This window comes from Hemitrygon akajei, chromosome 14 (genome assembly GCF_048418815.1).
Source record: "Hemitrygon akajei chromosome 14, sHemAka1.3, whole genome shotgun sequence".
Classification (NCBI taxonomy): domain Eukaryota; kingdom Metazoa; phylum Chordata; class Chondrichthyes; order Myliobatiformes; family Dasyatidae; genus Hemitrygon; species Hemitrygon akajei.
This window is the reverse complement of record NC_133137.1, coordinates 35,795,257-35,811,397: the sequence shown is the minus strand read 5'-3', so window position 1 is coordinate 35,811,397 and position 16,141 is coordinate 35,795,257. Positions and strand designations below refer to the sequence as shown.

Sequence of the window (16,141 nt, the reverse complement as noted above, 5' to 3'; positions counted from 1 at the left end):
TGACGACGTTTCAGGCCGAAACCCTGACTCCTGATGAAGGGTTTCGGCTCAAAACGTTGTCACTACCTCCTCCCATAGATGCTGTCTGGCCTGCTGAGTTCTGCCAGCATTTTGTGTTTTTATTTATTTCCAGCATCTGCAGATTCACTCGTGGGAGAGGTAAAGATATATTTGGTGGCAGGATCTTTTTGGAGATGATGAAAGTTGCGGAGAAAGATGTGTTGGATGCGAGGCGTATGGGGTGGTAGATAAGGACAAATGGAGCTCTATTCCTGTGGGAAGATGGGGTGAGTGTGGATGTTTGGGAAATGGAGAAGGCGTGGGTGAGGGCAACATCAATGGAGGAGGAGATGTTTATATTATATACAGTACTGTGCAAAACGTCATAGGCACATATATATAGCCAGGGTGTGTAAGACTTAAGCACAATACTATATATCTTTCCATTTACCAAATAACATTTAATACAACTGAGCCAATACAAAGCTAAGTAGTCTTATTTCTCAGCCATGCTCTTAAACAATATACAGTACATTGCAAAAGTCTTAAGATCCTAGCTATATATATATGTGCCTAAGACCTATGCACAGTACTATATTTGTTATATTTATATATCTTTGACAAAGGGCCAGAGAGACACTTTCAGATGCTTCTTTGGGAAATTAAATGTTAAGTTTCATTAACATGTTAAATGTTAACATTAAATGTTAAGTTTCATTAACAACTGAATTAATGGTTGTTCTGATTATCTAAGAAAGGCTCCACACAAGGTCTCAAAGTCTATCCTTCAACATGCATCAACTGCACATCAGTGCTTCACCTTGGATAGAGCTACAAGCCCAATATGAACCCTCTTCTTAGGCTATTTGATCAAATGTTCCACAGGTCATCCACAATGGCTGGTTTGTCTGGGAGCTTTACATCCTATGTAAACAGAACAGGTAAGTGAGATGAGGGTCAGTTAAGTGCATCACTAAGAACTATAGCCATGGAAACCAGTTACTCTATTTCCCTCTAACTTACACATCACCATTACCTACATGCACAGTAGCATAGTGGTTAGCACAATGTTCTGCACTTTACAACAGTACTAGTGATTCAGGTTCAATTCCCACTGCTGCCGGTACAGAGTTTGTAAGTTCACCTCTTGACTGTGTGGGTTTGCTCTGGGTGCTCCAGTTTCCTCCCACAGTCCAAAGTCAATGTTAAGTTAAATCTGGTGAATCCTGGGTAACGTGGGTCGAAGGTTAGGAAGGGCCTATTCCATGCTGTATCTCAATGAATGAATTTCACGTAATTGCACATTAAACATGAGTATTAATATCATAACTTCCAAAATGCATACAATGATTCCTGTGTCCATCTACATCCCATTAACCTGTTTTTAAACTCATATCCTAACTGATTAACTGTTACGAATCATTGTAGTTTAATTAAACGTTAAAAAGACTTCTTAGATCCACCTGCAAGAGATTCCAGCGAAAAGGTAAGGAGGTTTATAGGGAGGAGGTATTGTCAATGTGTGGCACAGGGTTTCCGGGGTAATCAGCAGGGACCTGTCACTCAGTGAGCATGCTCTTAGCTGTGGGCAATCTCTCCACTGTTTAGCACTCACAGGAGAAAATCTAGGACGGGACCAACCGAAAGCGTGTCAGAGAGCGGGGCGGAGGAAGCTGCGACTTCACACTGAGTGGGGAAGGTAGGGCGGACAAAATTTAAAAAAAAACGGTCAGCGTCGCTGCTAATTTTCTACTGTGGGAGAGAGAGAAACGGTTGGCAGATGTCAGTTTGGTATGTAGGGCACTTTCCATGAGCAACATTTAGTGCAATGCAGGATACCTGCAAGCTGCATGCTACACTTTGATGTAACAAAGCTGTAGTAAATACTGTATTATTCCCAGTGCTGGTGTTACTCTCGGCGACTTCTATCCCAGTTAAGTGACAACACCGGGAGTGGGCTGGTCACCACCTGTCTCCCTTTCTGCTGGCTTCTAGTAGGGAGCTCAGTATCTCCAGACCCAGACCCAGACCCTCCAACAGTGAGAATTCATAGCAGATTTCGGAGAAAGGCGCAGCAACGTTTAAAGCCGTCTGTAAAGGCTGTGGGTGTATTTGCTGCTGAGAAACCTGGGCTCCCAAGAGCGAACTTGAGTCGAGATTCCCACTGGGATGCGGCTCCAAAAGTACAGTACCAGTCCAAGTGTGTCCCGGCTTCACCTGCAGACTCGTCTCATTGTTGAACATGCGAGAGACAGCCAATGCAGCTGTCTGCAGTTCAAACAACCTGCAAACAGTGTTCAGCTCCTGCGTGCGGGAATGTAATAGTACGCGTTCCCTCGCTTACTCCCTGATCTAATATTCACTCTCCTAATCGATGTAAGCATTCCTTCGCCTCCTCTCCTTACCCACGTGCCTGTAGACACTTCCACGAACCTGACACCGCTCCGTCTTGCCCCCTCTGTACACCAGCCTTCTGCAGGGTGTGGACCCTTAAGTGCTCCAGAATCCCTGCAGTTTGACTTGTGGCTTTTGTCTCCACGAATGCTGACTGGTTCGCTTGAGCTCTGCATTTTGGCCAGACATGTGAGGAGATCGCCTAGAGTCCCGGGGAAGGACGGGAACGAACACACACACACACTCACTCACTTACACACACACACACACACACACACACACACTCACTCACTCACTCACTCACTCACTCACTCACTCACTCACACACACACACACACACACACACACACACACACACACACACACACACACACACACACACACACACACACACACACACACACACACACACACACACACACCCCACTCGTGCTGGGAGAGCACATGTTGGAGCAGACCGGACCCTATGGGGACGGTGGGAGAGCTGTGGGGGGGGGGGGGGGGTTGAAGAGAAGAGATAAGTGTGGGCAAAAAGTTGAGTAGAGGGGCAGAAATTGGGATTTGGGGAGAGGTACGAGGGGCAGTTTATCTCTGTAAGGGGTGATGGAAGGGTTGGGGGGAGCGGGCGTGGGGTACCTGTCAAAGGTGAGGGGGAAAGAGGTTGGGTTGGGAAGGGAGGGTGTAGTCTGAGACTTTGGATAGCCCCTAATGTACTGAGGCCAGCCGATGGGGGACAGCAGCCTGGACGAGGGGATGAGGAGGTCCCAATCAGACACTGCGTGACGGAGAAACGAGAGCCTGTCCTGGGATGGGCAACTACACGGTATTCATCTCTCTTGCCCCTCACCGGCCATAGGGTGTGGTGCGACTGAGCTGATCCATGCAGTTCCTACCGTTCCTTTTGGTTACAGGTCGGGTCGGAAAGCGCCCGCCATTAATTCGGCAGCATCTATGGAGAGGAATAAATAGTCGACGTTTCGAGCCAAGGCCCTTCATAAGGATCGCGATGGAAGGTCTCGGCCCGAAAGCCCGGAACGTCTACTTTTAATCCCCTCCGTAGATGCTGCATCTTTTTTGTTTCTTCTTTTGAATTTGCACAGTTTGTTGTCTTATTCACTCTGGGTTGAACGCCTTAGTTTTGACATCTTTTGTTGATTCTGTTGTTGTTAATCTATAGGTTCGTTAAGTATGCCCACAGGAAAATGAATCTCAAGTGTATGGTGACATATATGTACTTGGATAATAAAATTTATTTTGAACTTTGACTTGTTGAGTTCCTCCGGCATTTTGTATGTGTTGTAACATCCAGCCTCTGCAGAATATCTTGTGTGCCCGCCATTGATTGGTATCGACAGCAGGGAAAGATCTGCCGCTTATAATCCGAGTATCCGACGGCCATCGACGCCTCTAACAATGTTGTCAGTGTCCAGGCACACTTACTGTGAGTAGGACAGGGGAAGGCGGGGAGCCAATCGGCCCTTCTTACGCTGCTGCTGGCCCAATGTTGGCTTCAGAGCCCGGGTTTCCCGCCCTCCGAAACGGTCAAATGGCCGTTCGTGTCCGTCCATGGTGAGCCCGCCACCCCTCCCCTCCCTGAGGTCGACAGTTCAGGAAGGGCTTTCTGAGAAAATAAATTCCTCTTCACCTCCTTGGGTAAGGAAGGAAGACAGGCAGGGAGATTGGTGGTGTCAGTTTCAATCGTAAATAACCTACCCGAGAGTTGTCCTCATGGCTGTTTTCTGAAGGAAGGCAGGCAGGCAGGCACTAGGGGAGATATTGTCTGGGGTTGCACAGAAGACAACAGATACTGGAATCTGGATTTTAAAAAATACAAACTGTGGATAATCCAGAGAGTCTGAAAGCTTGGATAGAATGGACCTGGAGGCATTCTCTCCAATAGTGGGAGAATCTGAGCAGAGGCCACATCCTCCTAATAAAAAGGAACATTCCATTAAAGCTGAGATGAGGAGAAATTTTCGAAATCAGAAGATGGTGACTCTGTGGACATTGTTGTCATAGAGGGGTGTGCCAAGCCATTGTTTGTGTTTAGTGTAGAGTTCTTGGTTTAAGAGTTATTGGGAGAATAGGGATGAACAAAAATAAATCAGGCAGACTGAATGGTGGCGGAGACTCAATGGGCCAAATGCCTTAATTCTGCTCCTATATCTTTGGGTCAAACAAATTATTATTTATTGTAATGCCGGTACTGTTTTTGTGCACTTTATGCAGTCTAGTGTAGGTCTGTAGTCTAGTATCGCTTTCTCTGTGGTTTTTTTTATTACGTAGTTTAGTTTTTTGTACTGTGTCATGTAAACCATGGTCCAGAAAAACGTTGTCTCATTTTTACTATGCACTGTACCAGCAGTTATGGTCGAAATGACAATAAAAGTTGACTTGACTTGATTTGTCAGATCAAAATCCATCAGGACATGTGCATCTTTTTACCACTGTGGAGACTGATTGGACTGCTGAGTTCCTTTAGCTACAAGCAAGATGCTGTAAGAACTCAATAACCAGGCAACATCAGTGGACAATCGACATTGTAAAACAAAGCCCATCACCTGTGAGACCTTCTGAGTTCCTCTACCAGTTTGTTTCTTTGTCAGTACTTAAGCATCCCTGAAGAATGGTCAGCTGATGGACACCATTCTAAGATTTAGTCTTCGGGGAGAAAAAGAAATATCAAGGCAAGTGGGGAGCGACATTTTTAAAATATTTGGCTGTAAATAATGCATGAACACTGTGGTGAGTATAATCACAATGAATTTTCAAACAAGTAAAAAGAGCTGTCATGTTATTGGTGCTTTCCAAACTATTTTCCTGATTGCCTGATATTCCATAGCATCACTTCTGTTTTAAGGTTATACCTCTGGAATTGTCCAGCTCAGATACTCCATGTTCAATCATTGAATAATTTCAAGGTTGCTATTGACAGGTTTTTGGGGAATAAGACACTTTGGGGTAAGGCAGGATGTGAGGAAAGTTGCTACAGTAGATTAGTCACCTTCTTAACAAATAGGTGAACCATTTAGCCTTTGCTTTTTTTTTGTTTTTGATCTCTTAACAAATGAATTCTCTCCGGAGATAACCACAAATGTCTGTGGGATTTGCCTTGTTTATGGAAAGTTTGTCAGATCCTCGGGGACTGCACACAGACTCTCTTTGTTGCCTCACTCATGGTTCATTCGGTGCATTCAGCTCACTCCAAGTCTCCTTGGCCCTTCAGCAAATAATGGCCTGGACTCTTAACGTCTCACTTAGAGAGTTTAAGCAGGCATTAACATTTTTCTTTTACAATTAAGCCTCTACTCTGATTTCCACAGGAGTTACACCTGAAGCTTTAGTGTTAAACGGGGCAACTGTCAAAAATCCTCACCCTTGTTACCTATGTAATCTCCACCAAGCATCTCAGCCTAAAATTTTAACTCAAACAAAGCTGGTATTTCAACCCATTATACAACTCAAAGACTTTATCCATCAGGCCATTGTCAGCTGCTGTTACAATCTAAAACCAATAACTCTGGTTTCAAAAATAAAAGACCTTAAGTCCATAAGACATTGGAGCAGAATTAGGCCAATCAGCCCATTGTGTCTGCTACACCATTTTATCATAGTTGATTAATTTCCCTTACAACCCCATTCTCCTGCCTTCTCCCCATAAACTTTTACACCCTGGTTTTCAAGAGTCTCTCAACATTCACCTTAAATACACTTAATGAGCTGGCCTCCACAGGCACCTATGGCAATGAATTCCACAGATTCACTACCCTCTGGCTAAAGAAATTCCTCGTCATCTCTGTGCCCTCTTGTCCTAGACTCCCCCACTGCTGGAAACATCTTTGCCAGTCTATCAAGGCCTTTCAACATTTAATAGGTTTTATTGAGGTCATGCCTCATTCTTCTAAATTCTGGCAGTAAGTGTCATGAAATGCTCCTCATATGAATGGCCTTTCAATCTCGGAATAATTTTTGTGAACCTTCTTTGAACCCCCTCTATTGTCAGCACATCTTTTCTTAGATAAGTGGCTCACAGTTCTCCAAGTGAGGCCTCACCGATGCCTGATAAAGCCTCAGCATTACATTCTTGTTTTTATATTCTAGTCTGCTCAAAATGAATGCTAACATTACATTTAGTTTCCTCACCACCGACTCAACCTTCAAGTTAACCTCTAAAGAAGCCTACATGAGGACCCCCAAGTCTCTTGGCACCTGGGATTTTGAATTTTCTCCAAGTTTAGAAAATAGTCTACGCTTTTATTCCTTCTGCCAAAGTGCATGGCCATACACTTCCCGGCACTGTATTCCATCTGCCACTTCTTTGCTTATTCTCCAAATCTGTGTAAGTCATTCCGCAGCCTCCCTGCTTCCTCAACACTACGCGCCCCTCCATTTATCTTCGTATTGTCTGCAAACTTGGTCAAAAGCCGTCAATTCCGTCCTCCAAGTCATTGATATATAATGTAAAAAGAAGCAGTCCCAACCCCGACCTCTGCAGAACACCACTAGTCACTGGTAGCCAATCAGAAAAAGCTCTTTTTATTCCCACTCTTTGTCTCCTGCCAATCAACCAATGCTCTGTCCATGCTGGCATCTTTCCTGTAATACCATGGGTTCTTATCTTGCTAAGCAGCCACACATGTGGCACCTTGTCAAAGGCCTTTTGAAAATTCAGTACACAACATCCACTAATTCTCCTTTAGCGGTCCTGCTTATTATTTTCTCAAAGAATTCCAACAGTAAACCATGCTGACCTAGGCCCATTTTATCATGTGCCTCCAAGTATCTGGAAACTTTATCCTTAACAGTTGACTCCAACATCTTCCCAACCACTGAGGTCAGGTTAACTGGTGTATAGTCTCCTTTCTTCTTCCTCCCTCCCTTGTTGAAGAGTGGAGTAACATTAGCAATTTTCTTGTCCTCCAGAACTATTGTAGAATTTTTGTGATTCTTGAAATATCATTACTAATAGTTCCACAGACTCTTCAGCTACCTGCTTTGAATTTACCATCTCCTTTGAATTTACCCCCTCTCTCCTTAAATTTGTGTCCTCTAGTATTAGATATTTCACCCCAGGGCAAAGATGTTTGCTGTCTATCTATGTCTTTCATTGTCTTCTAAACCTTTATCAGATATCCTCTTAGTTCTGCGACTCCAGAAAAAAACCCCCAAGTTTGTTCAACTTCTCTTCATAGCACATACCCTTTAATCCAGGCAGCATCCTGGTAATCCTCTTCTGCACTCTCAACAATGCTCTAACAGCCTTAACAGCACTGAATGTAGTACTGCAGATGCGGCCTAACTAAAGTTTTATAAACTGAAACATGACTTCCTGACTATAAGTGACCTTGTCAAACGCCTTAGACAACATCCACTGCCTGACCATTTTGTCACTTCCTCAAAAACTAATTAAGTTAGTAAGACATGACTTGCCTGCACAAAATTATGCTGACTATCCATGGCCCTCCTATGGCTCATAACTTCTATTCTTACGTATCCTCTCCAGTAACTTCCCTACTACCACTGATGCAAGCCTCGTCTGTCTGTGGTTTCCAAGAATATCCCTATTTCGCTTCTCAAACTATGGAACAAAGATAGCTACTCCAGGACCTTCCCCATGTCTGGTGAGGACTCAAAAATATTGGTCAAGGCTCCAGCAATCTCAAAACTTGCCTCTCTCAATAACTGGTGTATATCCCATCAGGCCCCAGGTTTTATCCATCTTAATGTTCTTTAAGAGACCCTGGACTACCTCCATCTTTATCTCAGAATGTCCTAGCATATCAGCATGCTCCACACTGATCTCCCTATCCTCCGAGGTACATACTAATGCAAAGTACTCATTTAAGACCTCTCTCACATCCTCTGCCTCCCAGCACGTTTCCCTCCTTTATCCTTGAAGGGTCCTACCTGCTCCCTAGTTATCTTCTTGCTCATAATGTATATATAAGATGATTTGGAATTCTCATTAATTGAATTGAATTGACTTTAATTCTTACACCCTTCACATACATGAGGAGTAAAAATCTTTACGTTATGACTCTGAGGGTGCAATATGCAATCATTGTGATTTATAATAAATAGAACAGTCAATGTAACAGAAATACACTCAAGTCAGCATGAGTTAATCAGTCTGATGGCCTGGTGGAAGAAGCTGTCCTGGAGCCTGTTGGTCCTGGCTTTTATGCTGCGGTACTGTTTCTCAGATAGTAGCAGCTGGAATAGATTGTGGTTGGGGTGACTTGGGTCCCCAATGATCCTTCAGGCCCTTTTTTCCGCACCTATCTTTGTAAATGTCCTGAATCATGGGAAGATCATATCTACCCATGCTCTGGGCTGTCTGCACCACTCCCTGCAGAGTCCTGCAATTGAGGGAAGTACAGTTCCCATACCAGGCAGTGATACAACCAGTAAGGATGTTCTCAATTGTGCCCCTGTAGAAAGTTCTTAGGATTTGGGGGCCCATACCAAACTTCCTCAACCGTCTGAGGTGAAAGAGGTGCTGTTGTGCCTTTTTCACCACATAGCTGGTTTATATAGATCTTGTGAGATCCTCAGTGATGTGGATGCTGAGGAACTTAAAGCTGTTCACCCTCTCAACCCAGATCCATTGCTGTCAATAGGGATTAGCCTGTCTCCACTCCTTGTGTAGTCCACAACCAGCTCCTCTGTTTTTGCGACATTGAGGGAGAGGTTATTTTCTTGACACCACTGTATCAGAGAGATGACTTCTTCCCTTGTAGGCCACCTCATTGTTGTTTGAGATTATGCCAATCAATGTAGTGTGGTCGGCAAATTTAATTAGCAGATTAGAGTTGTGTGTGGTGACACAGTCATGGGTATACAGGGAGAAAAGGAGGGGACTTAGTACACAGCCCTGAAAGGCTCCTGTGTTGAAAGTCAGAGGGTGGAGGTGAGGGAACCCACACTTACCACCTGCCGGTGATCTGACAGGAAGTCCAGGATCCAGCTGCACAAGGCAGGGTCAAGGCCAAGGTCTCTTACTGTCGAACCTGGATGAAATTATGGTGTTGAATACTGAACTGTAGTCCAAGAACAGCATTCTCACATAAGCATCCTTCTTCTCCAGATGTGCAAGAACAGTGTGTAGAGCTGTGGCTATTGTGTCATCTGTCGATTGGTTGTGTTGGTAGGCGAATTGTAGGGGTTCCAGTGTGGGTGGTAGCAAGCTGCAGATAAAGTCCTTGACCAGCCTCTCAAAGCATTTGCATATTATTGAGGTGAGTGCGACAGGACGCCAGTCGTTCAGGAAATTTACCTTGGTCTTTTTTGGTACAGGGTCAGTGGCAGATAATTTGAAGCAAGAGGGCACTCTACACTGGGAGAGGGAGAGATTAAAAATGCCTATAAACACACCTGCCAGTTGTGCTGCTCACATTCTGAGTACTCGCCCTGGGATGCCGTCCGATCCCGCAGCCTTGCAACTGTCCACTCGTTGAAAACATCTGCGTGCCTCAGAGATGACCAGGTTGCAGGTTATCTCCCATTGTTTTAGACAATAAACTGAGTCCAGAACTCAGTCCTAGTTGTGACTAGTTGGCATCTAAGGGTGGTTCTAAACTGTCCTCCTTCCTTTTAGTATGACCTGATGTTTGTTAGCTCAGCAGATTCTAGTTGACATCTAGAAGTGAGCTCAATTTTAGGGTAAATCTATGGAGCTAAGGTGAAGGACAAAGGGATTGGGTTTCAAAGAAATTCACTTGCCATTCACTCTCATTCATTTATCTTATAGCCTGAGTGGCTGGGCTCTGTGATCTCAAAATTAAATCATGGCAACACATATAAAATATTGGAAGAACTCAGTAAATCAGGCAGCATCTACTGAAGTGAATAAACAGTCTACGATTCAGGGTGAGACTCTTCTTCGGGACTGGAAAGAAAGGGGTCAGAAGCTAGGAGGCCATGGACCGACATGGTGGAACATGATTAGGGACTGGAAACAAAATGACTGGTCACCATGAAATCCTGCTCATTGCTGATAGAGCGAAGGAACTCTCTGTCCCCGTTTCAGCAGGTCGGTCCATGGTCTCCTCTGCTGTAACAGTGAGGCCACTCTCAGGTTCGAGGAGCAACACCTCATATTCTGTCTGGATAGCCTCCAACCTGATGGCATGAGCATTGATTTCTCTAAAGCCTGGTAATTTTTCCCTCTTCTTCTGTTCCCTGCTCTTGCTCTTCTCTTGCCTCTTCTCTTCACCTGTCTATCACCTCCCCATGGTGCCCCTCCTCCTTCCCTTTCTCCAATGGTCTACTCTCCTCCCCTGTCAGATTCCTCCTTCTTCAGCTCTTTACCTTTTCCATCTGTCACCTCCCAGCTTCTCACTTCAAACCCCCCTCCCCACTCACCTGGCTTGTTCTTCTCCCCCTCCTCCAACTTCTTACTTTGTCTTCTTCCTCCTTCCTGTCCAGTCTTGCAAAGTGTCTCTGCCCGAAGCATCGATTTATTCATTTCCATAGACGCTGCCTGACCTGCTGAGTTCCTCCAGCATTTTGTGTGTGTTACTCTGGATTTCCAGCATCTGCAGCATCTCTTATGCTTATTGTGAAATGGAAAATATGAGAAAGCATCGACTGTTGAATATGAAACCCAGTTTTAAAGTGAAAATGACAAGGATGTTTCTGCCTTCATCTTATCAAGAACAACTTTCATTGGTTATCTCTGACCCTTCTCTGTGCAGCTTTCTGTTCCACCACTGACAGTTTCCTGTGCATTTAAGCACTGTTCTGTAAGCACAGTGAACTATAAAATGCACATATTGCATACAATAATGTGTGGCTTGTAAACACTTAAATTAATTTTTCAGTAGGTCTCTATTGCCACCAGGAATTACTTCTCTAAACTCTTGCAAGCTTAACATTGGAATCTGTTCTGTAATGGGGCTAATTTACATTTGTGAAATGAGTCTGGTTTACAAAAGGCAGCAATCTGCCTTGCACATCTGCCGCAGTATCAGTTATAATCTCTCAATTTCACAGAGGCTACTTTTAAGGTTTGAACATTGAACACTTTCTGATTGCTCTTGTATAAATAGATTAGATCAAATTAATATATACTTCTAAAGGAACACATTCTTTCTGAGTTGAGATTTATGATGCTATTTAATGAATTATAAAGGGAAATACTTACATTTGATGTGTATAATTTGCATGTACAATTTAAATCAATTTATCGTTCTCTGATAATGTCATGAATAGAATGAACTTTTCACAGGAAAATATAGTGTTCCTTGAGTTTTACAAAATAGACCATTTTATGACCACTTCTATTTGTTTAAATAAATATAATTCGTTAAGTTTCATGCCAAATCACTTCTGCGGATACGTTGCTTGTAACTTGCAAGTTCTGGCTGATTCCTGTGTGATGTTAATGCTAGCCAGTGGTATAAGGGCAGACTTTGAGGCAAGCGGTCCTGGATTTGAACCTGGCCAGCTCCTTGCACACTTTCCATCCGTGCTGGGTAAGTGTCAAGCTGGCAACTCGGCCTTGTGAAAGATGAAATGCTAAAGAAATGGCAAGGCTGCCTACCCAATGCACCACAAGGCACAGAAAGGAACAACAATGATGGTTATGTTAAGTGAAGATATAGTTAAACTGAGAATGTAAAAGAAATGCTTAGGGTGCTGAAAACCTTTTTTTAAAAACAACTCAGAAATGTTATGAAGACACTTATACAAAAATTTAAACCTTTCTATCATGCATGATCAATAATGCAGATAGTGTTCAGACAGTATGATGATTTTGGTAAACAAATAACACTGCAGATGCTAGAATGTGTACACAAACAGTAATACTGGAAGAATTCAATTCAATCACTCAAGCAGCATCTGTAGAAAGAGAAACCAGTTAATGTTTCATGTCAAGGACTATTAATCAAGAGTTCTTATGAAGAGTTCTTTGACCTGGGTTCTGTCAGCATTTCTATTTCTGTACAGCGATTTCACAGTTAGCTGAACTTGAAAGAAATCTGATCGACAACCTCCTCAGTGAATACCCATCGCCCTTTCAAATCTGAATCTGAATCAGGTTTAGTGTCACCAGCATATGTCGTGAAATAGTTGTTATGCGGCAGCAGTACAATGCAATACATAGTAATAGAAAAAAACAAATTACAGTAAATATATATATATTAAATAGTTAAATTAAATAATAATTCAAAATTATAAATAAAAACAACACTATTTCACTGCTTACCACTGAGTAGTTGAGAAAGGATGTGCACCCATCTAGTGAAGTAGGTGATTTCAAGCAATATTGGACAGCATTGTGATGGCAATGTACCAGCAAAATCACTGTGACATGCTAATTTGTATAAAAATTTTCAACTAGCATATTCTCAAATATTAGATCTCTACAATAAGATTACTGTTTGCAATGGCAGCATGGGATTGTAACTGAAAGAGGGTTGATCTCTTTTATGTGCAGGCAGGGCCTGACTGTTGAACAAGATTAGTCTTAGATCTAATTTTAACAAGATTAGATTAGTTTAACAAGATTACTTACTGGAGTTCAGAAGAATGAGGGGGAATCTCATTGAAATTTATTGAAAGTTGAAAGGCCTCGATAAAGTGGATGTTGAAAGGATGAGCCTAGGACTAGAGGACACAGCCTCAGAATAGAGGGATAACCATTTAGAACAGAGATGAGGAAGAATTTCTTTAGCCAGAGAGTGATGTATCTGTGAAATTCATTTCCACAGGTGGCTGTGGAGGCCAAGTCTCTGAGTATATTTAAGGAAGAGGTTGATAGATTTTTGATTAGTCAGGGTGTGAAGGGATACGAGGGGAATACAGGAGATTGGGGCTGAGAGGGAAATGGATCAGCCATGATGAAATGGTGGAGCAGACTCAATGGGCCAAATGGCCTAATTCTGCTCCTATATCTTATGGCAGGGGTGTCAAACTCATTTTAGGTCACGGGCCGGATTGAGCAAAATGCAGCTTCATGCGGGCCGGATCAGTCGGACGCGTGCGAACGCAGCTTTCGTTGCCTCCGTTTTTTCAGCCTGCTCTCATGTGTCTCAGTCTCTGCTATAACTACAAAGTGTTTCACTTTACAAATTCCGTTTCTTATGAAGAAGACTGCCGAATAAACACTAAAAACCCTGAAAACCTGGTACCTGAATAAACTCAGCATTAGCCATATCATACGCCATAGGCGCTTCGATTACAGGGGCCAGTTTTAATAGTAATTAGATATTATCTCGCGGGCCAAAGATAATTCCACCGTGGGCCGGATTTGGCCCGCGGGCCTTGAGTTTGACATATATGTCTTATGGTCTTTTGGTCTAAGGTTAGCAGGATCACACAAAGACTAGATGATCCAGGATCACCATGGACAACAAGGCTCAAACTTCAAGCCTAATAACTATTGGATTAGGATATATTAAGATTCTCTAGACAACTGAATGAGTGTGCTGCACAAAGATGGTATCAAATGGAATAAATATATAGATTTGAGAGACAGCAGATTTACTGGAGCTTAAAGGATTGAAGTAGGAATGGCAAAGAATTTCACAGTCTTCACAGGTTGGACGAGACCTTTGGCAGGAATGCAGCAATAAATGTGGTTTGTTACTATACTGTGTCCAGCAGAATGAGTGAGTCTGCATTTGAAGGTTCATTCCTTTCACTCCCTGACTGGTCTGATGCACATACTTAATACTTGCAGTGCAGGTGGTTGGGTTTGATGATCCAGTCAGCCCATGTCAGGCACTATGCCAGGCTTTGACCCTCAGTCACTGGCCCTCAGCCTCGTTGCTCACTTCATGCTTCTGAGCCTGAGTTACAGAGTCTTGTGTACAAAAATATCGAGGTTGATCTGCTGAGCGAGTGCTGCAGTCGAAGGTGCTGTCTTTTGGCTGTGTGTTTAAACTGAGGTTGTATCTATGCCCTCCATTGAATGTGCAAGATTACAATGCACTACACTGAGGAAGGGCAGGGTACAAGATGCTTTGGGAAAAGGTTATATATAAATGCAACCTTTTTTCCCACGCTGTGCACCACTCTTCAAGCCTTGTGTGCCACGTGACACCCTGCACATCAGTCTGTGCATTACATCACAGTGTGCACAATGTACCTTTGCTGTGGGATCTGTGTCCCCATCCACCCTTGCTCCACCACCTTGTCCCCTGTTCCATGTTTTTCCCATTTAACTGAATCTCCCTGACACTCAGCGAATTAGCAGTCGGATTACTGCTGATGTGCATTGGTTACTGAACAGTAGTTCTGGACCCAGGAGTACCCTGTTACAGCTGACTCTACTCATGCCTCCCAGCACTCTCTACCACTGTTACATTCCACAACTGATGCAGGAGATCGTGCCTAGGGCCTTCGGAGACTATGGCTCTTATTGCTTTTTGTTAAGTGGTGGTAAATTTTGTAGATGGGGTTAATTTACCAGACACCAGTAAGTATAAATTTCACAAAACTGATGAAGCTGTTTAGACCACAATCAATGAAGCTTTTAAGGATCTCTCACCTGATACAGCAATATACTGATAGACAAGATAGTTAAATGCACAATTAATAGAATGTACACTGGATTTCAAAGTTGTGGACTAACTGGAGTGTTTTTTTGTTTTAGAGATGTGAACGCACTTGGTCTGACCCTGCTCCTCTGGAATCAGTCAAAGCTATGCGCTGTTCTTTGTGCCAGTGGGCTATTGATTCCCTTCCTGCCACCATTAAGTTCTGCTGATTGTGGGAAACTGAAGCATGATTCACTCTAATGCCTGGGCTCTCGCTCCCCTCACTACAGCTCTTGGGGCTGTGAAATTGATTTTTCTGCCTTCATCTCCTGAAGACTCTCTCAGCCCTTGTTCCCTCACTCAGCAGAACTTTTAATATTAATGTGAGTTAATTGGCAAGAAACAATGAGAGAATCTTTTTAAAGTATTTCACAAGACATGGCCACCATTTGTAAACCCTGCATTTATTCCACAACTGTAATTGACCTTGAAATTGAATGGTTTTATTCGCCATTGCAGAGGGAAGCTAAGATTCTGCCTTCTGTTGTGCATCTGTGGTTGTGTAAAGATAAAGATGGCGAATCCCCTTCCCCAAAGGGAAGTACTACAACAAATGTGTGTTTTCAAGACCAGTTGCCTTTGCTTATTCCAGCTCCTCAGTTCTACAGGTGCCTTGATGTTCAAGGGTGGCCTCTTGACCTCTTGAGAGTCATGAGAAGGGATGTTCAGTCTCTGCAACATAGAACAATAGCAATATATCAGAATGGCTGTCTGTTTGTAATTGTGGCCCTGTTGCTTTCTCTCTTAAAAATGTCACCAATGGAACAGGGAGAGTTTCAAAGAGTGGCTGCTTTTTTGTCTTCTGTACTTTACAGATATTGGAAGGAAATATGATTCATCTCTGCCTAAAAATGTGGCTAGGAATATTAAATTGTAATACGTGAGAATTGCTGATTGGACAGCAGATTTAATTATCCTGCAGCAGTACTGGCTGATTCAGTTTTTCTAAGACATTCTGCCGAATCATGGACAATAACAGCCAAGTTTCCTGCTCCAGGTCCAGTGGCTCATGTTGTTAAATGGTAGCACTGAATGAAGACTGCATTGAGCATCTGCCACCAGAACCAAAGTCAGGGATCTAAAGCAAAATTATGAGAAGAGAGGGTGGTGGGAGCACTGAAATAAGCTCTTATGTTTGCAAGGAGTCTACTGCAGCTGTATGCTTAGCTCTGAAGCAGCATTATGATGGACTTTTAGTGTTT

At 43.3% G+C, this 16,141-nt stretch overlaps 1 protein-coding gene across 3 annotated transcripts in view; it reads left to right on the top strand.

The window, feature by feature from the left end:
• The first annotated feature begins 1,586 nt into the window (after positions 1-1,586).
• The window catches only part of LOC140738485 (rabphilin-3A-like), a 267,048-nt gene continuing 252,493 nt past the window's right edge, over positions 1,587-16,141 (top strand). The window contains exon 1 of one of the 3 annotated variants that reach the window (XM_073065818.1): positions 1,587-1,699. Coding sequence is in view for 1 of the 3 variants with exons in the window: in XM_073065815.1 (XP_072921916.1) it covers positions 5,128-5,139 (12 nt within the window). In the remaining 2 variants the exon portion in view is untranslated. Of the gene's footprint in view, positions 1,700-5,118; positions 5,140-16,141 lie in introns of those variants that run through there. The other 2 variants (XM_073065822.1, XM_073065815.1) reach the window with 2 other exon arrangements.